Genomic DNA, 25486 nt, shown 5'->3' on the forward strand with positions numbered 1-25486 from the left:
CTTGTATTAGTTTGCCCTCTTGTGGACATAATGCGGAAAAAAAATATTCGAATGGTTCGAACCTATGAGTTATTTTTAGAAGGAATATTCGAACGTCATTTTTGAGCAATTTTGACAGCCCTATAATGTCAACACAAGTTAGTCAGCTTCATCATGTTAAACATAAATAAAATAAATCAACAAAAATGTAAATGCTCCAAAATCATTATAATACAACTGTGTGCAAAATGTTGCACTTACACCAAATATCTATTACATACATATGACAGTGTTGGTGTTTTTACTGGGAGCAGTGGATCTCTATTCTCCTAAGTGTCTCCTTCACACACCATGGATGCTGAAGACTGTCACTGAAGGAGCTATTATTCATAGCCTTTACACTTTATTTATTCAGACTGTTTCTTATGGGGTGCCATTTGTAAAGTGTCTCACGATGAAAATAACATCAACATTTTGCCACATTTAGCTTCAAACAATGTTTAAAAAAGTATTGTGATTTTTTTAACATCACCTTTTACCACATTTACAGCAATATTTGTTAACTTAGAAATATATTAAATAGTTAAATCTAAATATTAAATGTGGCACCTAAATGTTAAATGTTAAATCTAAATATTAAATCTAAATCTAAATCTAAATCTAAATGTTAAATCTAAATATTAAATCTAAATCTAAATGCTAAATCTAAATCTAAATATTAAATCTAAATCTAAATGCTAAATCTAAATCTAAATGTTAAATCTAAATGCTAAATATAAATCTAAATATTAAATCTAAATCTAAATGCTAAATCTAAATCTAAATATTAAATCTAAATCTAAATGCTAAATCTAAATCTAAATGTTAAATCTAAATATTAAATCTAAATCTAAATGCTAAATCTAAATCTAAATGTTAAATCTAAATGCTAAATATAAATATAAATATAAATGTTAAATCTAAATATTAAATCTAAATCTAAATCTAAATGTTAAATCTAAATGTTCTGGGTGAAACTAAATATTTAGCTAATATGCAAATTCACACTGCCGGTCACCAGAAGTACCAAAATAAAAGCTCGAGATGGTCAGACTGTTTATAGAATCAAATAGCAATTAAAACCAACTTATCGGAAATGGACACTTGAACATACATTAGCGTGATAATAACTACCTAAAATAACAAGAAACGTGTTTGGAGAAATTTTATTTGACGTGTACTTTGAGTTCTTAGTGTCCCTTCGGAGGGATTAACAACCTAAGCTAAACTAACAACCGTCAGTTCTTAGCCCCGTTAGCAGTGTCTGTAATGACTCATTAACTCTTAAACGGTCCGTGAAAAAAATATTTTTTCCAGCGGATGTCTTAGTTACAACATGATTGAGCTAGCAAAGCAGTTTTGTGTTGCGATGTGTGGTATTTATTCAGTTTTGGGAAATCACGATGTCTAGAAAGCACCAGTGGCTGCAGCAGCAGCAAAGCTAACAGGACGTCATCTGTTAAATGTCTCCCATTGTCGGATACGACATGAAACTACTCCAGTTAGCTCAATCATGTTGTAACTAAGACATCCGCTGGACAAAATATTTTCTTCCCGGACCGTTTAGTTTTTGTGAGTAATTACAGACACCGCTAATGGGGCTAACAGCTAACAGTTAGCCCCGCTAATCGACGATAACCATGTTATTAATTTCAGACCGTGATAGTAATGTTTGTTCAGTCATAGTGTTTATAGGCTTTACAAACACCAGATTAGTCTAAACGGTGATACAGTGACGTGAAAAACGTGAGATGTGCATATATATATGTAGCTAAACTCCGCTGGTTTTCTACCCGGAAGTATTTGTAAACAACAAGGTGATTCCCTCAGAAGGGACACTAACAACTCAAAGTACACATCAAATAAAATTTCTCCAAACACGTTTCTTGTTATTTTAGGTAGTTATTATCACGCTAATGTATGTTCAAGTGTCCATTTCCCCCGATAAGTTGGTTTTAATTCGTTATTTGATTCTATAAACAGTCTGACCATCTCGAGCTTTTATTTTGGTACTTCCGGTGACCGGCAGTGTGAATTTGCATATTAGCTAAATATTTAGTTTCACCCAAAACATTTAGATTTAACATTTAGATTTAGATTTAGATTTAATATTTAGATTTAACATTTATATTTATATTTATATTTAGCATTTAGATTTAACATTTAGATTTAGATTTAGATTTAATATTTAGATTTAGATTTAGCATTTAGATTTAGATTTAATATTTAGATTTAACATTTAGATTTAGATTTAGATTTAGCATTTAGATTTAGATTTAATATTTAGATTTAACATTTAACATTTAGGTGCCACATTTAATATTTAGATTTAACTATTTAATATATTTCTAAGTTAACAAATATTGCTGTAAATGTGGTAAAAGGTGACGTTAAAAAAATCACAATACTTTTTTAAACATTGTTTGAAGCTAAATGTGGCAAAATGTTGATGTTATTTTCAGCGTGAGACACTTTACAAACGGCACCCCATAGTTTCTATCATGTCATCTTACTACAAACATTAATGTGAACTGTGTCATCACTACATGACATCTATGATTGCTGATGGAGCATGTGAAGTGGAATTTCATGTTCTCTGGCTTATAATATTGATCTAATAGTTGCCAAACTTAGCTCAGCTAGTATTAGCTCGTTAGCATCTCATTGACTAGCAAATAGTTGCCAAGGAACGCCATTCAGTTAGCCTAACATCAACAGGTGTTGGCAGAAAATACAATTTTTTTAGCTTATTTACTGAAACAACCGACTCACCGTTCACACTCGGCACTCCGGTGTGGAGCGCTAACGGTGGCGCGCGTGTATGTTTTGTTCCTTCACGAACTGCCATGAGCTGTACGGTGACGCGCACCCACAAAGTCAGTGGAGAGAGCGGCGCTAGGGAGGACCAATCACACGTTCCCAAAATAACGGTAGAGCCAATCGATGAGCAATACGAGATTGGAGGCGGGACGTATGGTCGACACCAACTATTGTTAACCCTTTGTGTACCATATTGAGTGGACGCCGACAGCCAGTGTTTATACTGGTAGTGGTCTCACTCACCAGACCTTTCTCAAGAAAAGAAAGGTCTGGCTGGGCCGACTCTCACTTTAAGATTGGACAAAAAAAATGCCCCGGCTTTTTTTTTTTATTTCTTTCAGCCAATCACAATCGTTCTTGGCGGTGCCACAGCAACGGTGCGCTTGCAAAAATATTGCCAGGGGGAAACAGGTTTTGGTGTAACACGCCCACAAAAATATCGCCTACAGGACGCAAGCCATGGCAGAAAAATGGCTACATCCCCGCAAGATCAAACACCGCAAAAGTTAGTAAAGGACGTTTGTCAACTATGTGACACAAGTCACAACAAGTTGTGGGGACTGTGAAAACTGCTACACAACCAGAGGTGGTAGGGTGGGACTTCAGCTGGCTCATTCCGCCCAATGAGAGGCTGATCTATGCAGTGAACTTCCGTCCACTCAGACTATATTGGTAGGGACAATACAGAAGGGGCTGAGTAGGGACGTGTCCGTACCATCCCTACCCAATCCTACGCCTGTGCAAGTTTGATAGATCCATGTGGCACAGTGTAGCTGCACTAAACTTATAAGCTTGCTAAAATCTTACAGTCTGTAGGAAGTTTTAGAGACTTCTCCTGGCTCTGATTGGTTGTTTTCATCCAGGCGTGGTGGATTCTTGTAAATGTCATTACGTCCCGACCAGTAGCCAGAGGACCCTGATTGTTTCACAGATTATCTGTCTCATGCACTAGTACTACTGTCAGGATATAGTATCAGTTTCAGCAAATCTGACAAAAAGTTAATTAATATAATAGTTACCTATTGAACCCATCCATCCATCCATCTTCTAACCACTTCATCCTCTTGAGGGTCGCGGGGGGGCTGGAGCCTATCCCAGCTGACATCGGGCGAGAGGCAGGGTACACCCTGGACAGGTCGCCAGACTATCACAGGGCTGACACATAGAGACAGACAACCATTCACGCTCACATTCACACCTACGGACAATTTAGAGTTACCAATTAACCTAGTCCCCAATCTGCATGTCTTTGGACTGTGGGAGGAAGCCGGAGTGCCCGGAGAGAACCCACGCTGACACGGGGGGAACATGCAAACTCCGCACAGAAGGGCTCCCACGCCCGGGATCGAACTGGCAACCCTCTTGCTGTGAGGGAACCCTCTCGAACCTTTAAAGCTAATTTAACTTACTTGTGCTACAGCTTTGCAAAAATCTTTAAAAATGTTTTGACATGAAGTAAAGTATACAAGCCATAGTATGTTAACTCAGCACAAAGAAGCAGAGGGAAACAACACCGTTCAAAAACGCCACCTTGGTCTTAAAGTGACATGATTTATATTATTATTTTGCAAACAGGTCACCAATAACCAGCTGGATTTTTTCAGACTGAAGAATCTGTGCAAAGATGATATTTTAACTGTCAGGACTTAATGTTGTAGCCAGAAATCTGTCTGCCAAAAAGTAAGCTGTCTGTGTTAATGCACAGTGAACTGTGTGTTTTTATAAAATACAATTTGTAAGTGAGGCTTCTTTGGAGTTGTTGAAGGCCATCTTTGACATAGTGAAGCTAATGCTGGCTGCCGCTGCTTTCATTCTTTCACTTCGAAGTCTGTATTGGTTATAGCTTTTTTTCTCCTTAAACTCTGAGTAAGGCAGCAAATAAGAAAATGTCCCTTTATTGTCATTTCTACTCTTGGCTTCTGTTTGCTTTTGCCTTTGCTCTTTCATCTTCTGCTTATTTCCCCCTCTTCTCTACATGTTTCTGTTCACATATCAGTTCCTTTCCAACCTCAATGTGCTCTGCCATTCCTTTCCACCCTGTAAGCTCTTTGGACTCTCAGATCTGGGAGGAGATTGAATTGGTTTCTGTAGATGTCAACAGATTTTTGAGGCAGGGCATCTTCCAGGAATGTTATAGGAAACTACACCTTCTGGGCAGCTGCAGTAAAACGCCTCCTGCCCTGTCCAGATACGTGGCTGCACCTGGGCACACTACCATGACTTGTCTTATACAAAGGCAAAGAGTTTACCTGAGAACTGGGAGTGCTTGAGTACATTAATTATAGAGGATTCAGTCAGTACAAATGCGACATGAGTCATCTAACTACCTTCTATAAGCGCCATACTTTCATTTTGTGTTGACTTTGTTTGAAATGTTATTTTTTAAATAGAATGACAATGTTCATGCATTTAATGAATATTGTAACTGAAACTATAAAGCTTTCTCAGTGAAATGATTCATAAGGCTCAGATGCATCAGGTTGTGTTTCAACATTTACCATTAAAAATCTGGAACCTCAAATTACATTTGTGGCTCTATGTGTTATACCGGCAAATAAGCTAGAGTGATTTCAAAGAACAGTAACAAATTAATTTTACATCAGTCAGCTGACACCTGGCCTCCTAGTCCATTTTGAAACATGTACTGTACATCGACAACCACAGATAATAAACTCATAATAATAAACTTTATATAGCACCTTTCAAAACATAGTTACAAAGTGCTTTAATTTGAAGAAATTCCCTCAATTTGGTCTTGTGATATTACATTCTTGAGAATGGGACAAAGGGACAAACAATCCAAAAACATCATGCAACAGATGGCCACGGCCATCTGTTGCATGGAGGCATAAAAAGTGGGCTTAAAAGTGATTTAAAAGATGAGGCAGGGTTTGTGGCCTTCTCGGGCAAGTCATTCCAAAGTCTAGAAGCTCTGACCACAAAGGCTCTATCACCTTTGAGAATTAATCTGGACATGGGAACAACAAGGAGCGTCACATCTGAGGATCTCAGGGTGCGAAAAGGGACCTAGGGCAATACCAGATCAGATAAGTAATTCAGAGTGAGGCTTCTCGGGGCTTTGTAAGTAATCAATAATACCTTAAAATCTGTTCTTAAAGCAACAGGTAGTAAGAAAGTCATGTTTTCAAGACAAATCCTGGCAGCAGAATTTTGGATAAGCTGAAGGCAGGAGAGAGAATTTTTAACTGATGCCAGAGACTAAGGAACTACAGTAGTCTCACTGAGTAGTCATGAAGGCATGGATCACAGTTTCCAGATTTTTGGTGGAAAGAAATGGTCTAATCTTTGACATGTTTCTGAGATGATGAAAGCAGGATTGAACCATTGATTTGACATGTTTGTCTAAGGTTTTGATTGAAAGCAATACCAAGATTTCTGCAATGCTAACGCCGTTTGATATTTGGGAGTTTGCACTATCTTGACCTATGATCACAATTTCTGCTTTATCAGCATTTAGCTTCAGGACATTTTATGACATCCACTTGTAGAAGTCATGAAAGCAGTTTAGCAGGTTGACAGTGTTGTGGTAGTTGTTTGCAGGGTCACAGCTCAGATAGATTTGAGTATCGTATACATAGAAATAGAAACTGATATACCTACATATAAGGTGGCTGGGAGGGAGCATGTTTATAGAAAAGAGAATTGGACTCCGCACCGAGCCATAGTGGACACCTGTTGCAGCTGACCTGGCATTTGTGGTCTGTGTTAAGTGCACTGCCACAGTTCCACCAATACCTATCCAGGATTCCAGGCGGTCTTAGAGGATATCATGGTCAGTGGTATTGAATGGTGTGCTTAGCAGGACAACACTATGTGCCACATAGAAGTGGTATGTATCACGTGAAAGCTGGAGACTGAAGATTAATTTGAGATACAGCTCAACACTGTGTCAGGTTTCTCTTGTCATAAATCGGTAATAAACTTTGCATTCAGATATTGAAGGTTTAAGGCCCTGGTGCACTTAGGCCATGGTCAGCTGACAGTCAGTGTTGGGCTGTCGATAAATGTCTGTCGCCCTAGTTGGTGCAGTGTGTCCTGCACTGTTGCCCCTCGCCAGCTATTTTTTTCTTTTGGTCAATTTCAGCATGTTGAATCAGCATCGGCGGAGCCCCTTGGTGAATAAAATCACTCTGATTGTTAGTTCAGTTGAGCACACAAGAAGAGAAATGAAAGTGAGCAAGGTTAAAAAAAAAGGCTCAAATCAAGTGGGAATGAGACCAAATCAAACTTGTTACATAAGGTAAGATTGTTTTTCTTTTCAGAAATTCAGCTCTTTAACAGAAGCATTTCATTTCCCTGGAGAATGGTAAATGTGCTCTGTTCTTTCAGTTGGACTGTCTTGTTAGTGTGCTGGTCGGACCAATGGGCAGTTCCCAACTCGGGTCAAGACAGTCTTGCAGTTTCCCTTTCTGAATGACTCAAACAGATGACTGCCATGTGCTGGTGTGGAGAGTTATTCCCTGTCCCACAGGTGCAATATGTACATGCTGGTTGGTCATCTACTGTAGTCTTTGTGATGTGTTTATGTGCTACTTTTTGGCAAAGACACAGCAACTTGAGGCGACGTAATGGGGTGTTTGTCATTGCTAGCTCTCTAAAGTCTGTTTGGTGTCTCTGGGCCTTTAGAGTTTATAGGTGCTTAGAGCATAATGATAAAAGTGTATGACAGCCATTCATGTGCTCAATTAAGTCTCACAAGTTGTTGCAATAATTTGGGGGTTAATACCATTTGTGACAAAGTTTTGGTACTAAATTTAAGCATGGTTTACACCTCGAGAATTGATGAAAAATGGTCAAAATTCCTTCAAAATACCACATTAGGACAGAAAGATCTTAAGAAACACCACAGTAAAATCCATGCTGTGATTTGGGATCAAAAACTTTTGATATTTGGAGATTTCTGAGAAATGCATTTTTCGGCAATTGAATGGCGAGCACTTCTGTTCTGTAAACTGCTGAGAAACCTCCTTATTGACAATATACCTACCTATCCTCTGAATGTGCAGGGTCACTAGATTGTAGCTAGTTCTTAAGTTTTTGACTGTACTTTGACTGTACCCATTTGTTATTGAGCTATACTGGGAATATATTTCAGCAAGTGAGGAAAGAAGTGGATGAGTACATGCTGAAAGTCTCAACAAATGTAATCAGAATGAGGTGGTGGTGGACAAAATGTATTTCATATATGTTTTGGGTTTTTTTAACCTAATTTTGATGCATCACCTTGTTTTTCAGACATTATGCAGTTCACTCTTTATTGCTGTTGTTTTTAATGTTACAGGTGTGGCAAGCAATGATGTCAAAAAGGTGAGTAAACCATTTAATGGCATATTTATTATCATTTTACTGTTATTATGTTTTAAAAGTCTGACAGTAAAGATAACAAATCTGAGAAAATGTCAGACTCTGACCTTAGAGCAGTAAGGACTATGAACCATCCCAGAAAGGACTTCTCGTGTTGAAAGCAAGTGAAAACTGTGTTACTTAAAGTCTAACCTCCAGTCCTCCACCTCTAACTGGACGGGCTGAAAGAATTTATCAAGTAATTTCTTAACTTGCCCCACCTTTGTTTGAGCCGTCCCAGCTAAAGTCTTTACATTCACAATGTGGTTGTTTTATGGTATTGTTCATTTATAATTATTTCAGTGTGTGTCACTGCACTGAGTTATAGTAAAGCAGTTCCTCAAGGTCTGACCACATTTAATGGTGTTTCAATAATGATATGTTGTGCAGTGAAATCAGATTACAGCTGCATAAGACTAAAAATGACATATTGAGGAAGATGGGGCGCGCACACACACACACACACACACACACACACACACACCTGGTCTTTTTCAAGTCCCCACCCTCTACCATGTAGAAATTACTGTATATATTCAGCCAAAGCACAGTGGTGGGGCTGCACAAAACACTTAAAGAGTCACTGGAGTCATCATTACAGCTGAGAAACATCAAGGTATGATTGTATTTTGAAGTTCAGTTTTGGTCATTTAATCCTCAAGGTGTTGACAACTGTTTTTCACATTGCTTTAGACATGTTGAAGTCTCTGAAACATTTAAAACCATATATTTTAAAAAACAGACATTTAAAAAACTTTTTCATAATATTACAACAATAATAAGTATAAATATAGAATGAGCAGTGTCTTTAATCAGAGTGTGTATTTCTTCTGAAGGGAAAAAATGAATCTGTATTTACTAAGCAGCATACCAGTTTCAAGATATATTGATATTGATATAAAAATTGATGGTTATCGTACCATCTACATTTGCTTATCTATGGTATTGAAAAAATAATGCAACTGGACAGAATTTACCCTTTATTTAGTTATTTTCTGAGAGAAGACACATACTTTCATTAACAAAATGGCTTTGATTTTCAATTATAGTAATACAATGTTTGTTCAACCAACAATAGCCTGTGATACTGAGAAACTGTGACTGTGATTTTCTGAGAGAGTTGTAGTAATGTGAAAATCTCATTTCGTTGCAACCCTATGGAGTACTTGTCTGACATCATTCAAATAGTTATGTAAATATATCCACATTTCCAGAAACATTTGGTGATATGAGTATCCAAAATAAGAACACAAAGCCACATATGGGATGTATATGGAAGAAAAGGTGTTTCATAAGTCTTGTAAACGTGTGGAAAAGTTTCATACCTGTGTGAAAAAGTTTTGTATGCTTGCATTCAAATCCATGAATTTGTAAAAAATATTTGAACAAATGCATTTTATTTTTGAATCTGTACAGAGATCCGTAGCTGTGCATGACATTTTGTGAACAAATGAAAAAGATTTGCACAATTATGAAAATATTTTGCAGAAGTGAATCAAATTTTTACAGTTACAAAGTTTTTTTACAGTTACAGATCAAATTTTCACAGGTACAAAAAAAATTCACAGGTATGCATCAAATTTTCACAGGTACAAGCAAGTTTCAAAGGTGCAAAACAGTAAACACAGAACTGAAGCTGTGTGTGTCAAAACCTAAGTCCTACAGTTAGGTACAAATCAAATCTGCAAGTACAAGTAGTTTTGACTTTAATTTGACATGTTCCTGTGAATAGCCAATCAGGATGCTGAGATTGACATATCATTTGACTATCCAATCAGGAATATAGTTTTACCATCCAATCACAGAGCCAGGAGGGCGGGCCTTCTATGCTGGGTAGTATACTTGTCAGGCTTTTTTACATATTGTGAATGGATGGTTTATAAATAACTAATACTTTAAGAATGTAGGCTAGTTTTACTTCTTTACACTAAAAGAAGGGGAAAAATTGGAATGTGTTATTTATTGGTTAATATTAAATAGATTGACCAGACTGGCTAACATCTGATCAAATTGGGCAGTATGTGGCCCATGAACTAAAATTACTTTAGACATCCATGGTGTATGTCATAAAAAAAAAAAAAGGACAGAACAATTCATTGTGAAATCCCCATATTGCAGACATTAGAATTGCATTCAGGTAAAATCATTCAAACTTTTACTGTGACTGACAAACACCGTAACAAGTAGACATCCAGTTTGGTTTTTTGCTGTGAATTCTTGTTGATCTGTTTGTTATTTGTTTTACATATTATGACCTTTGTGTCCCTGTTTTTGTGTTTTTTAATGACCTGAGGTCTTTTTAACATCGTGCTGGAGGACTGCAGTTGAAAATTAGCCTTTGGCTAACACCGACACATTTACAGCAATGTTCATTAATGTGCACTGTCCTCTAAATAAATAAATAAATAAATAAAAATAAATAGATAATGGTTTTATTACTTTGTTCATAACTGACTGTACAGAGTTTAGTGTGTTGTAAAGTCCTAACAGTGTATCTTATTGGAGAGACAACAAAACTGAGTGAGTTAGTTTTAGTGCATTACAAAATGTCAGAATGCAGGAACTAACATTTCTTGCTGGATGTTGAAGGCAGAAGTAAATTTTAGGGTATGCTGTCTGTGAAAATGTGCTTAAAGATATTCTAGAATGTTGATTCAGTTCCTAGGTTGATTACAGACTGTCAAGTGTCTGAAGGGAAATTACAATGTCACACGACAACATTGGAAGAGCTAAATGAAAAACTTTACATAGGTGAGGTGAAAATAAGAAAAAAGCAAGCTGTAGGATTTTGACAAATATAAACATGAACCCCATGTCAGGTATCTTTCTACACAGGTATGGAACATACAAGTATGCATGCACAGGGTATAGTCATTTAGTCAGGGTTTAGTCATTTATGAAGTCATGTACAGGGACATAAAAAAACAAATACAATGCAGAAAGTAAAATGTAAATAGCAGATGTGAAAAAAATTCAATTTATTGAATTAAATGTAAACTGTACATTAAATTATCATGATGTGTCTGACAAGGGTTAACTGCATGGAAATGGGTATGGAGACATAGGTTGGCCTTTACAAGCACAGTATCCTATGTAAAAACTGAATTTGAATTTAAATCATAAATATTCATACTACCTGCATGAAACAATGCACTGTAAACAAGTATATACTGTACAAAACTGTTGTTCATGTCAGCCATAGAAGGCCCGCCCTCCTGGCTCTGTGATTGTATGGTGTATATATATATATAGATAGATAGATAGATAGATATAGATATATAGATATATAGATAGATAGATAGATAGATATATCTATATATATATATATAGATATAGATATATATATAAATTCTTTTCATATTTAATATTTTTCCTCATTTCCTCTTATTTGTTGTTTTTTTTCTTTGTGATGGTGATATTTTTGAATTACAAGTCCTTTGCTGTCATTTATCATTTAACCAACATGATAATTGATATCTAATATTTTTTTCTTTTCCTACAGATTGATCATGACTTCAGTGCTGAGCATAGCTCTGCTGACTTTAGTCCTATTAGGGCCCACAGTGGCCTTTGTCCCCATTGGAGGTGGGGCATCCACTCATGTCAGCATTACAGGGACGGCTCTATTGCAGAAGGTGACAGAGACATGTCGGGCAGTGGCTGAGGCAGCTGGTCATGAGTTCAAACCCACGGTAGGATGGAAGATAACAAGACAGCACAAACACACACACACAGTCAGACACAACAACCATAAAAACTCACCATGCACAATACTCTCACATTCACCAACATTTTAACCCATTTTAATACATAGCCTTTGACCTCTGACTACAGGGTTCATCTCCTGAAGAGCTGGTCCAGGCCTGTCTAGGTCCCACAGCAACAGGAGAAGTGTCTGGTGCCAAGTTTCACTCTGCTCTTCAACAAATCTATACCCAGAATGGACTGGTAGACCGCGACTTTGTCAACAGGTTGGATACAAGATACCAAGCAAAACTGTTATCTAAAAGCAATAAAATAACAGGATGGTGTGTGTTGCTAAGATTTTGATTTCAGATGCTCTTAAACTTGTGAAAATTCTGTCAGTGCTCAACACCACTTCAACTCAGAGGCCTTTCTGGGGGGACGTGGCCTAATCATGGAGGGTATGGCTGCAATTAAGGCTAACATTCGAAAGGAGAACTTCCAGGCTGCCAGGGAAACACTAGGCAGAGTCCTTCACACACTACAGGTGAGAGGAGTGGAGAGAAACAGCTAGGCATAGGAAGGTTAAAGGGCAACAAACAGGTATATAGTGTATATACTGGATGAAAGAATGATAAGCTTAGAGGAGGCAGACTGAGCCAGAAAGGAGAAAGGCTTCTATGATCTGTATAATTACTGAACATGAAATCATAACTCTTTGTGTGTAGGGGTAAAAAGGTGTAAATATGTGTGTTTCCATTTACTGTCAGGACTTCTACAGCCACAGTAACTGGGTGGAGCTGGGATACACAGAGCCATACATCAACCTCATACGCCCAGACCTTCCTCTGGAAAACCTGGCAGGTGTGTGTGTCTTTGTGTGTGTCTGTGTCATACATATAGGAATATGCATATATTTCTGAGGGTTAGGTAACATATGATGAGAAACTATATCCATATAACTGTATGTAAACCTTTACCTGGGACTCTGGGAGCACACCTATAGGCCAAAGAGCAGTGTGTTGTTTTGGCCACAGACCATTTACCACCAGCGTGGAACAGGTTCCATTCTGATTCATGTACCAAATTTTAAACAGTTTGGAGCATTCTGATCAAAAATAAATTGGTTTGGAATCCAAGAAGTTGGTTTCCAGCTGCAGCCAAAAAAATAGAAGGTGTTCTTTGACCTGAAATGCAAATCATGACGACGTCATGTCACATTCTACAGGATAGGAAGAGAGGTGGAGCCTTGCACTATTATGTGCACTATTATGTGCAAGGCTCCACCTCTCCTAACCTGTAGAATGTGCAAAGGAAGCGCACTGGGCTTAGAAGCAAATTTTTGTAGTGGCCAAATAGTGGAAATACAACTACCGAGTCTGTCACGTGATGCCATTGAGCCAAAAACACTTTTCCTATAGACTAACATTGTGAAAGAGATGTCTGTAAATCAGTGGATACATTTTTTAAGCATTACAACCCTTATGAAATGAATAATTCAACCATCATGATTTAATACATACAGACTGAGAACATTTGGAAAGCCTAAAAGAACCACTAGATTAAATCATTCTATCCCCATTCAAGTTAGTGGAACGCTAAACCTAAAATATGTGGCTGGAAGTCTCTAGTGTGCCTGCTGTATGGGGCAGATGATGTGGAAGCAGCACAGATGATCTGGGTAATTTCATACAATGGAAATTGAGCTTTTTTGGCTTCAGCTCCACAGAGCAACTTTCATAGGAATGAACAGGGTCCCGCCTCCAATGCTGTATCCAGGTCTCTTAATACATCTACATATTCTACATCCTCCAGGGTTTCCAGCAAATTTATTTATTTGTGGCAGCCCACCATGATTAAAACATTTGCCGCCACAAATAGATTTTCTATTTTTGGAGCTGGACCGTTTATTAGGAGCACTATTAGAATACATAAACGTAGAATAAACGTGGGTGGCAGTAGCTCAGTCCATAGGGACTTGGGTTGGGAACTGGAGGGTCGGCTGTTTGAGTCCCCTGTCCGGACCAAATATGGAGCATGGACTGGTGGCCAGTTCACCTCCTGGGCACTGCCGGGTGCCCTTGAGCAAGGCACTGAACCCCCAACCGCTCGGGGGGCCTGACCAAGGCAGCCCCCTCACTCTGACATCTCTCCACTTAGTGCATGTATAGGTCCTGTTTGTACATGTGTGTGTCTTTCAGACCTGTGTGTAATTGACATGCAAGAGTGAAAACATTGAATTTCCCCTCAGGGGGATTAATAAAGTAGTCTAAAAAGTCTAAAACTTTGCATTCACTTGCAGCAGCTGCTCCTCTCTTCCATTGATCTGATCTGATCAGCTCTGAACAGATTGAAATGAGCCCATGTGCATCTCGTATGCCTTTTGCTTGTGTAGATGTCGATACCGCCACCTGCAGTGACTGTGCCAGTGGAACATGCCCCAATTCCATCCTCCCCAACATCTTGAAGGAAAAGAAACTCACATCAGGCTACATGGGAATCTTCTCTGCTGCCAAGCCCAAAGGTATCAGTGACAAACATGTCTGCAAACCATATTCAAATACTGTTTCCACTGGAGCCTGTGCATCATGTTTTAATGCCCTCAAGGAGAAAACAAACTTTCACAGCTAGTTTATATAAGACTTTTATACATGACTTGACAAACACACCATGATGGAAGGAAAACAGACAAAACTAAAAGATAATTTACTCACTCCATAATATTATTTAAAACAGGTTAAGCAAATAATATATAAGTTTGCTAAAAATGATCATTTATATAAGAGACCACATATAGAATGAAGTCAATAATTAATTGCAAACAGGAGGAGGAGGAGCCCAGTCCTACAACCTAAAGTAACAGTTTGGCATTTTGGTAGTTATACTTATTATTTCTCTCAGATGTGAGAGTGGTGTCAATCCTCTTATCTACTTTTATCTACTTTAAATTATTCCTTCAGTGGCCTACAAATCTAGATATTAACCAAAAACACACATCACCTCTATAACTCAGTTGACATTCATATGTAAAAAGTCTACCCAGAAAAACAAACTTCAGTACATAACAAACACAACCCCACCATAGATATCAATTTGACCTATGTCTGAGTTGGACCCCCTCCCCTCTGCCCTGTGCCAGGTAAATGTAGCCATGGAGGTGCAGGTGACCTGACCAGTGCAGTTAATCCTCGCGGTGGCATCAGCAAAGATGAGCGCCGCTCCGACAACATGGCCCTTCACAACGCCGCTGTGAATGCAGCCACGGCCGCCAGCCTCCAACTGCTGCAAGACATCCGGTTAGCTGCTGGGGACAATGACTTTCTCAGGTATGACGTTCAGAAACGAAAAATATCTCTATCTCCATTTCATCCTGAATATCAAATCTGTACTTTATAATTTCACTGTCCGGACTAAGAATAATGATTAGGTTTATCTAACCTTTAAGTCTTGCACTTCTCTTTTTTTCTCACAGAATGATGGGGATTGCCCGCTCATCCGTCGTGTGCTTTGTTATTGACACCACTGGCAGTATGTCAGATGACATCGATGAAGCCAGGGCGGTTGTTTACAAAATCATTGACAGCAAAAAAGGAACACAGGATGAGCCATCCGAGTACATTCTGGTGCCTTTCAATGACCCGAGTATGAACTCTTCTACTTAATCATTGATCATGTCTATAAAAACCATCAGTGATGTTAGACTCCTGGTGATGTCATAAGGCCATAGAATGTTAAAAATGTAATGCTTCCCTGTATAGTTATAAAACTAGTTATGTATAAGTGTAACATCTTACGTAAAGTAGATACAGCAAACTGTGATGCATGCATCTGTCATATGCATAGTAGTTCTGTAGGATGACAAATGGTTAAAAAAAAATTCAGTCCGAAATCCTGTAAGCCCGGGTTAGTCTTTGTGTTTAGCTCATAGACTGTATGTAAAGATGGATGAAGCATCTTCACTGGGCCCGCAGGAGGTGTACCAGGCTTTAAAGCCAATATTCATAGTGGCCAAACAGTGGAATTGCAACTCCCAAGTCCATCATGTGATGCCATTGAGCCCAAAAAGACTTTTCCCATAGACTTATATTTGGAAAGAGAAGTCTGTAAATCAGTTGATAAATTGTTTTGAGTGTCACAACCCCCACGAAATGACTTGTTTCACTATCAGGGTTTAATCCATTCAGACTGAAAACAGGAGCTGCAAGATTAAATCATTTTATTCCATTCAAGTTAGCAGAGTGCTAAATCGGAAGCAGACAGCTCGGCCAGCAGAAGTCTTTGGTGCGCTTGCTCTATGGGCCCGTTGATGCAGAAGCAGCGCTGATCATCCAGGCACTGTCATACAGTGAAAAACGAGCACTATTGGCTTCATGCGTCACTGAGTAATTTCCATAGGAATTAACTGATTCCCAAGTTCGATGCTGCATCCCAGTCTCTTCACCCACTTTTCAAAAACGAAGCCAAAATATTTTGGATACGGCCGCTGCCATCTTGCACCGGTGACATCATTTGGAGTCAGATTCTCCATAGTGTTGAGTTTCTGCCCAAACAACCATCCGACCAATTGTGAGCTGCACCCCTGGTTACGAGCACGCTGATTGGCACACATAGCTGTTGATCATGACACCAAAGCCCATCTCAGTCAGGAACACTTTAGTCAAAGAAAACTTTATTTCCATTTGCAGTATTATATTTGGCAGTATGGCTCTGTTCTGTGGCCTCTATGCCTTTCCTCATGCCTGTGCAGAAGGCCTCTTTCACGGGTCTACATGGAAAGCATAAGGTGGAGAGAGCACCTCTCTGTCCTTCCACATGCCTGCCTGGAAAGCCTTAAGGCAGAGGAAGCAGCAAAAGTAGGCAGGCCAGAGCAGTTTAAATGGGGCACCCTGAATGAGATTCCCCAATTAGTTGCATAGAAAGGAATCGTGTGATCCATTAGCTGACTCCCTTCCATCAGTCAGCTCCTCCATTAGTTGACTGGGCTACTTGAGATCAACTGATGTGGCTGGGATGTGAGCTGAGCTTGACATTGTGTCCTGCCTGAACTAATGCTATGCTCAATTTTTATAGCATCAAATTACCAATAAAAAACAAACTTATCTGAAAAACAAACACTTGAACATAAAGCAATGTGATAAGAACTACCTAAAATGACAGAAATCATCTCTGGGAAAGAATTATTTTACATGTTCGTTTGTTAGTTTGGCTTATGTCCCATCCTCCCAATACAGAGGGGTTGTCTTTATGACCTTCACTTTTGGGGAGGTGTCATGTCATTTATATTGTTTATACAGTCTATAGTTTAGCCCCTTACCTGTGCTTTATATGTAGAGTTTGGACCGATGATCAGGACAACTGACCCTGATAAGATGAAAAGAGAAATCTCCAAGCTCACTGCAACAGGAGGGGGTGATATTCCTGAGATGTGCCTGTCAGGACTTCAGGTAGTAGAACTGTGATATTGTCTAACCAGGGTGTTTGTTGTCTGGGGGAAACCTTTCCAGATATTTCTGTTGATCCTTTAAAGAATATGGTGATTGAGAGTGAACTGACTAAGTTCATTATTTTATTTCTCCAGTTGGCTCTCACTGGTGCCCCTGCCTCCTCCCACATCTATGTTTTCACTGATGCTACAGCCAAAGACATTGCCCTCAAGGACACTATTGTCGCTCTCATCAGGAGCACCAAATCAACGGTAAATACAAATACTGACTGACACACAAAGCTTTGCTATGTTCATTCATTTTACTAAGCCTAAGTGAATTGAAATTGGGATATACAGTGCGTTACAATCCCCATACTATCATACTATATAGTATGTCAGAAAAAGATTTAATATGTCCCAATATATAATATGTCCTCTGCACAGCGGACAATACATCACAACAACTGAGCCACAAACAGATGACAGCTTGACATCTCATTGACAGCTCACTGACAGCTGTTTGACACCTGTCTGAAGTCGCAATGACAGATGACAGTGCATTAAAGTAACTAATGACCAGCTGAATAGTAATAATAAGAATATTCATTGTTTAAGTGAACAAAATAATCATAAATATTACAAACAACAACAGGACATAACTGTAAAAATAACAGACAGAGAAATGCAGATGTAATTTCGCCTATGCAAATATAATATGTGCAAATCTACAGTCTGTAGTTAAACTACATTCACTGCAAAGTAACAACAGCAGAGCTCTCCGGGTTGATCTCCATCTCTGGCATTTCGGTAAGTGGCGTTTTATTTCTAAGGTGACAGATATAAAAGCAAGGGTGTCAAAGTTCAGAGCGTAATGTTATGAGAAAGTAGTATGTCCCGATTGTGTGCATACTGCGTACAGTAGAACATCATTTTTAAGGGCAGCTGCAGTACCTACTAAATGTAAAAAGATAAAGTATGCAATTTGGAACGCACCCATAATCTCCAAATCAAATGACCACAACAGGTATCATTCTTCATGACCGGGGCCAGTAGGAGGCGCCGTCGTTCCCTCAGAGCCGGCTCTTTTGAAGACTACAAGAGTTTGGCTTTGGCCTCTGGAGGTCAGGCCATCCAGGTGTCTAAGAAGCAGTTACCTCAGGCCACAGACGTCATTCTTGACACCTCCACTTCAGCTCTGGTAAGACTGTGACATTCTGTGCTATCTGATGCATGTAACAGGTCTTCAGTGGTTGGCGCAGTTTGAAAAGTAAAGCAGTAAATCATCATGCTCTCCTTGTTCTCCCCTCTCCCTCAGGTGACAGTTGTTCAGCGAGCAAGAAACCCTGGGAAGCAGGAGACCTTCCCCTTTATGTTGGATGAATCTCTGAAAAATATCACCATCTACATCACAGGGACATCCATTGCTTTCACACTGACAAGCCCTGCAGGTATCTCACCATTCCAGTTTAAGGCAGTAGAAATGTTTGAGACTCATTTGGAGTCCTTTTTCTTGCTGAGAGTATCACTGTGTTACATATTTATGACCAGTGTATGCATGTTAACATTCCAGGTGTGAGCCAGAGCCACAGTGAGGCCAGCGGTAAACTGGGGACCATACAGATAGTAGGAAACCTGAGGAGAATTCGTCTCCACGCTGACAACCAGGCAGGCACCTGGAAGATCAACATCAACTCCAACCAACCATACACACTTAAAGTCACAGGTCAGATAGACACTGTTCATTATACATGCTCTTTCTGTACACAAGCCCTGTTGAATTTGCGTATACACTTTATTTATAGATTATAGGAATAGTTCAACATTGTAAGAGATATGCTTATTTGTTTTTGTGCCAAGAGTAAGATGAAATGATCAATACCACATTCAAGTCCATGTGGTATATATAAGGCAACAACAGGCAAGCTGCTCAGCTAAGCATAAAGACTGGAATGGGGGAAATAGCCAACACATTCTCAACCAACATGCTCTCATTCCAAGTCCTCACATATCAACCAACCAACACTGGGACGTCATCAAAAACACATGGTTAGGTGTAGAAAAAATCATTATGGTTTGGCTCTACATTCATACAGGAAGCGAACACCAGGCCCCTGGGTGAAAGTCAGGGGTTTGTTGGACCCATCCACCACCCCTCACACCTGCCATATAGGGACTTTCAACCTGACTCCGTCCAGCAGCGTACCCTAACACCACAAAATGTTATGGCCAGCTGCGTAACAAATTGGCGCCGCTAGTCAGCATATCATACTGTTGCAAAAGGTGGCTTCTGGCATCAGGTGTCTGACACCAAAATCACTGAAAAAGTGGCAGTATTCGATGACTTTGGAATGAGAATGGACTGGTAATGAACACCCAAGCAACAGTCACTCCACTAGATATAGCACTCGTCAGTGCCCTGGATAAACGTTCACCACCACCCTTACTGCATTCACCACCACCCCTCCCGCCCACCCAATAGGGACTTTCTAGCTCCTGTTATTACGTTGTTACCCACAGCATTTCAAACTGATGCCTTCCTGTGGCATATCATATGGCTGCAACAGGCAGCGTCTGGCCACATTATGAATTCAATTCAATTCAGTTCAATTTTATCTATAAAGCCCAATATCACAAATCACAATTTGCCTCACAGGGCTTTACAGCATACGACATCCCTCTGGCCTTTGGACCCTCACAGCGGATAAGGAAATACTCCCCAAAATAAACCCTTTAACGGGGAAAAAATGGTAGAAACCTCAGGGAGAGCAACTGAGGAGGGATCCCTCTTCCAGGACGGACAGACGTGCAATAGATGTCGTACAGAACAGATCAGCATAATAAATTTGCAGCAATCCATATGACAAAATGATACATAAAGAGAGGGAGAGACAGAGGGAGAAACTGACACAGAGAGAGACCGAGAGAGACAGCGACGCAGGGCAGACAGTAATGACAATAGTTACAATAACATTCATTTTAGTAATAATAATAATAATAATAATAATAATATCAGTAATTATGGTACCATATGCTTAAGTATATATTACTATATAATAATATATGTATGTCATAATAATAATCATATGTGTATAATAATATTAGAAGAATGACTACTAATAGTAGCAGTAATTGGAGGCATCAGGCAGGACCACGGCAGCAGCACAAGCACGACCCACGATCCAGGCATAGAATGTATAGAAGTATGTATAGAAGTCTTTATTGTCATTGTGGCAGAGCAAACAACGAAATTGGAGATGCAACTCCGCTTGGTGCATAGTAAGCATAGCTGCAATATGAGGGAACCTGTGAGACAGTGGAGCACAAATGTTCTGGAGAGGAGGCCGAGTTAATGACATGCAGTAGAGCCGAATTGGGAAATGCAGAAACAGGACACATATGTTCAAATCAAGAATAACCAACTTTTCAGAAACTAAGGAGAGAGAGAGAGAGAGAGAGAGAGGGAGAGAAGGTGCTTGGTGTATTATAGGAGATGTATTATAGGAGGTCCCCCAGCAGACTAGGCCTATGTCAGCCTAACTAGGGGCTGGTCCAAGACAAGCCTGAGCCAGCCCTAACTATAAGCTTTATCAAAAAGGAAAGTCTAATCTTAAATGTGGAGACAGTGTCTGCCTCCCAGATCGAAATAGAGAGATGGTTCCACAGAAGAGGAGCCTGATAGCTGAAGGCTCTGGCTCCTGTTCTACTATTGGAGACTTTAGGGACCACGAGTAACCCTGCATTTTCAGAGCGCAGTGTTCTGGTGGGATAATGGAGTACTATGAGCTCTCTAAGATATGGCGAAGCCTGACCATTTAGAGCTTTGTAAGTGGGGAGAAGGATGTTAAATTCAGTGCTGAATTTTACAGGGAGCCAGTGCAGAGAAGCTAAAACAGGAGAAATATGATCTCGTTTTTTTTTAAGTTCCTGTCAGTACATGTGCCATCACGTTCTGGATCAGTTGGAGAGTTTTATAAGACTTATTAGAGCAACTTGATAATCCCTCTGTTTATCCTACTGCCATGACAGATGCTGTCTGGCCAACTGGCGGCATATCATAACACAGAAAAAAAATGCCTTCTGGCCACGTTACAAACTGACGCTGCCCAATGGTGTATCATATCACTGCGAAAGGCAGCTTTTGGCATCGTTTCTGACGCCGAAATCACTGACAAAGCAGCAGTATCTGACAACTTTTGAATGAGAATAGGCTGCCTGACTCAGCCCCACCCTGAGATTGCAAACTTAAGAAAGTTACTGCTCGCTGTCAAAAATGTGTCCACCACATGAGCCCTTGTGAAACCGCTTATTGTAGTTTTTAAACTCTGATGTTTGTACTGACTGTTTTCCCCTCTGTCCAGTCTCTGTGCTAAGCTATTAACTAATCAGATATGAGCAGTCACTTCATATTTACTGAGCAGAAAGTGCTATTGATCTTCTCATGTCACTTTCAGCAAGAAATCAATTACAAGTATAGGATTATGTTTTTTGATCAGTAGCATAGTTTGTATTCATTTTCATTGCTTTTTGGTCCAGGCTATTCTGCTTCTATTGTCAAAATAATTGAGCATGAATTATTACACAGCTGTTGGCCAAACCTTGTAAAGACTTGTATGTATATTTACTGTAATTGTGCTTATGTTTCCAGGTCAGAGTACTATTACATTCATCTATGACTTTGTGGAAAGCTTCAAGGGACCTCACCCAGGTTACGCAGTACTCAGTGGGCGTCCACAAGCAGGTACAGTACCTGCAATAAAGCAATTTTACTGTTTAACAACAGTAGCACCTCATGAACTGTACTTGTACAGGCTCAAAGTAATTATAACCAATGATAAATATGAAGGTGTAGAATTCCTGTTGGACCTTTTGAGATGTTTGGTAGCAGGGATTTATATCTTTGAATGCATCCATTTCCAAAACTATCCTTTGTTAGAGTTAAATCAGTCAATTGCTTTTGCTATGAAAATGAATTTTCCTCGTGTTCTTCCCCCTACCTTACTTCCTCACTTCTCTCTTCTGAAAACCCAGGCCACCCAGCCACCCTGATGCTCTCATTAATGGGTAGGAAAGGTCCATCCTCCATCACCATAGGACATGTTGCCCTGGTAACTGTGTCTGGTCCTGAGACTGTTAGAAATGGCACAACAACTGACCTCGGCAACGGAGACATGCTGGTGACTGTTGATGCAGTCCCTGAGGGGGAGTTTGTGGTCATCCTGAAAGGGACTGACAAAGTGTCAGACAGTGAATTTCAGAGGCAGTCTACCACCCAGATGTCCGTCTCCAAAGTGAATATCCAGGTCGGTCTCTTCACGTCCTTCTCACAACATTTGTTTCTATATTTGATTTAAAATAAGACAAAAGAAAGGTAACATGTTTATAGCATGTAAAAACAATATCACTCTTCTTCACCTGTTGTCTTCCTTTGCTCTTCACTCCCATTTCCCTCTAGGCTGTGGTAAGCAGCAGTGTGGAGCCAGGAAAAACCTTCAAGCTCCCCTTCAGTGTCATGACCCAGGGCTCTGGTGGTCAATACTCCATCAGCGCCAGAAATGATAGAAACTTCCCCATGTCCTACCCAGACAAGTAAGGGGAAGCAGCTAAAACCACTTCTTTTGTTAAACATGCTTATCAATACTGACATGTCTCTAAAGGCCTTAGCACACTGAGTCAGTTTTTTCAGATGCGTTTTTTTAACTGTAAAAAAAAAAATAATGCACAGACACCTTGCACACTGAGTCTGATGTGTTTTTTGTTTTTTGTTTTTTTTGTTCTATGTGTTGTGAAAATTCGCAATGAGACAAAAAGATTAGACATTTCCTCTCTTCTCCACTGGAGTTATGTATCCGTCACCACTCCTTTGCCCTCATCATCGTCCACCTGAATGTTTTTTTTAAAGATATTTTTTGGGGCATTTTTAGTCTTTTATTTGACAGGACAGACAAGCGTGAAGGGGGGAGAGAGGGAGTGACATGCAGCAAAGGGCCACAGGCTGGAGTAAAACCCAGGCCGCTGCGGCAACAGCCTTGTACATGGGGCGCCTGCTCTACCACTAAGCCACCGACGCCCCGTCCACCTGAATGTTACTATCTGACCTGTTTAATGTGAGCTATCTGAGTTAAGATGGCTGTGAACCTCCTCAAGCTTCTTAATATTTCAATTAAAATGCCGGGATTATTCACAGTAATAGTTCCTGTAGTCATAGAGTGTACTGTATCGTTCTCTCTTCCCTTGACAGGCTCTCCTTGACAACTGGACAATATACTAATGCTACTATGACCATTACACCACCTGCCAAGACACCATCGGGCACTGATGTCACACTGACTGTTGAAGCCAAGTCGTCCAGTGGTGTTGACTCCAATTATGTCGTTTTGAGATTCTCTGTTGTTACCAAGGTAAACAGATGCATTCAGGATTACACAGTTGAGAGTGAAAAAAGAAAGATGGATAATACAATTGCACACTTCTTCAAAAGGTATACAAGTAGGATACAGATCTCCCTTGCTGTGAGCCTGTGATTTATAATATATTTCTCACCTTTCTCTTCCTGTTCTCTGTCCAGATTACTGATTTTGTTCAGCCTTTGTGTGAAGTGTTAAGCGTGCTGTCTGATGATTGCCCTAAAGACTTGTCTCAGTGTGGACCTTTCCAGTGGGAGCTCATGGCCAACCTTACAGATGGAAACGGCACCGGGATAGAGCGCGTTTCCCTTCGACAGGGCAGTGGAAACCTCACAACCACCTCCTTGAGTGCTCCTATCATTCAGGCCAACTATACTGCCTCCTGCTGCTCCCAGATTGTTGAGTTTGTAGCTGTAGATAAAGTTGGAAATGTGGGCAGGTGCCATCATTCTATTGTACCTTCTTCTGGCCCTCCTGCCTTAACCCTGTCACTGCCACTGTGGTTGTGCCTGCTGGTATCTGCCTTAGTAACAAGGTTCTAATGGGTCTAGGAAAGGTTGCTCACCTATCTTATGTCTGTCAGGTATTGGATACACCCTTTACCATTGTTAATCATTTAAAATGAATGTCTTAATGGTGATGGTCATCTCATCACTGATTAGGAGATGGATGATAATTTGCATTTAAGTTGTCTGAAATAAAATATTTATGATTTTAAAAAAAAGTGCATGGTTGAAAATGTTTCTGATGTTGTAATGTGTCAGTTTTGCTGGCAATAATCGTCTTTGGTGCTGATAATCTGAGCACAAAGCAAGAAAACAAATTCCTTTTTAAAATCACATTTAAACACATTAAACAAAAAAATATGCATATACAATAAATCATCTTCTATGGAGACATTTTTACATCATGTAATAAAAATGCAAGTTGTTGCTCAAGGCAAACCAAAGGCTCCTTTATTTTCAGTGTAGTACATATTACATTTGGCATGACTTGGTAGGTTTTGTTAACATTGCAGATAGATAGATAGATAGATAGATAGATAGATAGACTTTCTCTTGGAGGAATAAAATTAAACAATGATGTGCTAAAACAATGTAGGGGTCAAGCCTAATTCGCAGCAGTTTTTATGCCTCCACGTCGGCAAAAGCTGTAGCCGGAATATTTAATTCAAAACTTTTTTTCAGTTGTTGTCTTTACTTCATTACTCCACTTACTCTTAAGTATGATCCAGAAATACACACTTACATGCTGCTTGAAGAGGCTCTTCCCAGTCACAGCTGTCTGTTGGGGACAAGCACATTGCTTGCATCTCTGGAGAGACCTTGGTTAAAAAAATGGCCTGAATAATTAAAGAAACGTAATATCAAACAAAATAACAATAACCAAAAAAAACCCCAATACTGCAAGGTATTAAATCATAAGCTCAAATCATGGCTCAAAAAAATCTTACTTTAATTAAATACTGGTCAAATTGTGCGCAGAATCAAAATAGTGAAGACTGTATGTCTATTAACTCTATTTTCCAGACACACCCAATTTATGTAACTGCAAGATGTTTAGGGACCCGACTATACAGAATTAATTTAAAAAAAATGGCACTGCTCCTTTCTCCCTCACCACAATTTAGCATAAATTTGGAGCGTTATTTGGCCCCCTTTCTGAGAAAATAGCTCAACACAGTTGATGTCAACAAATGCCTTTGGTCCTCTAGTTTAATATGATACCCGTGTCTTCACTGTAGCTTTAAAAGTGACCCGATACAGCACAC

General features: G+C 39.5%; 1 protein-coding gene across 1 annotated transcript; it reads left to right on the forward strand.

Moving 5' to 3' along the window:
• The first annotated feature begins 11711 nt into the window (after window positions 1–11711).
• On the forward strand, window positions 11712–24257 carry vwa11 (von Willebrand factor A domain containing 11). The gene is made up of 17 exons (XM_049572825.1): window positions 11712–11894; window positions 12037–12173; window positions 12289–12433; window positions 12657–12750; window positions 14282–14410; window positions 15026–15212; window positions 15359–15528; window positions 17218–17330; window positions 17465–17581; window positions 18336–18509; window positions 18627–18759; window positions 18882–19034; window positions 21957–22049; window positions 22340–22611; window positions 22764–22897; window positions 23550–23709; window positions 23877–24257. Exons 1-17 carry the CDS (start codon window positions 11712–11714, stop codon window positions 24255–24257), a joined length of 2775 nt encoding a protein of 924 aa, XP_049428782.1.
• Window positions 24258–25486: the final 1229 nt, after the last annotated feature.

Source organism: Epinephelus fuscoguttatus, linkage group LG3 (assembly GCF_011397635.1).
Source record: "Epinephelus fuscoguttatus linkage group LG3, E.fuscoguttatus.final_Chr_v1".
In the NCBI taxonomy this organism is placed as follows: domain Eukaryota; kingdom Metazoa; phylum Chordata; class Actinopteri; order Perciformes; family Serranidae; genus Epinephelus; species Epinephelus fuscoguttatus.

Bases quoted from the DNA above. Each gene is read 5' to 3' on its own strand.
- vwa11 (XM_049572825.1), top strand. From the start codon at position 11,712: ATGACTTCAGTGCTGAGCATAGCTCTGCTGACTTTAGTCCTATTAGGG. The intron at 17,331-17,464 runs GTAGTAGAACTG...TTATTTCTCCAG, and splicing joins TGTGCCTGTCAGGACTTCAG to TTGGCTCTCACTGGTGCCCC. The intron at 22,612-22,763 runs GTCGGTCTCTTC...ATTTCCCTCTAG, and splicing joins TCTCCAAAGTGAATATCCAG to GCTGTGGTAAGCAGCAGTGT.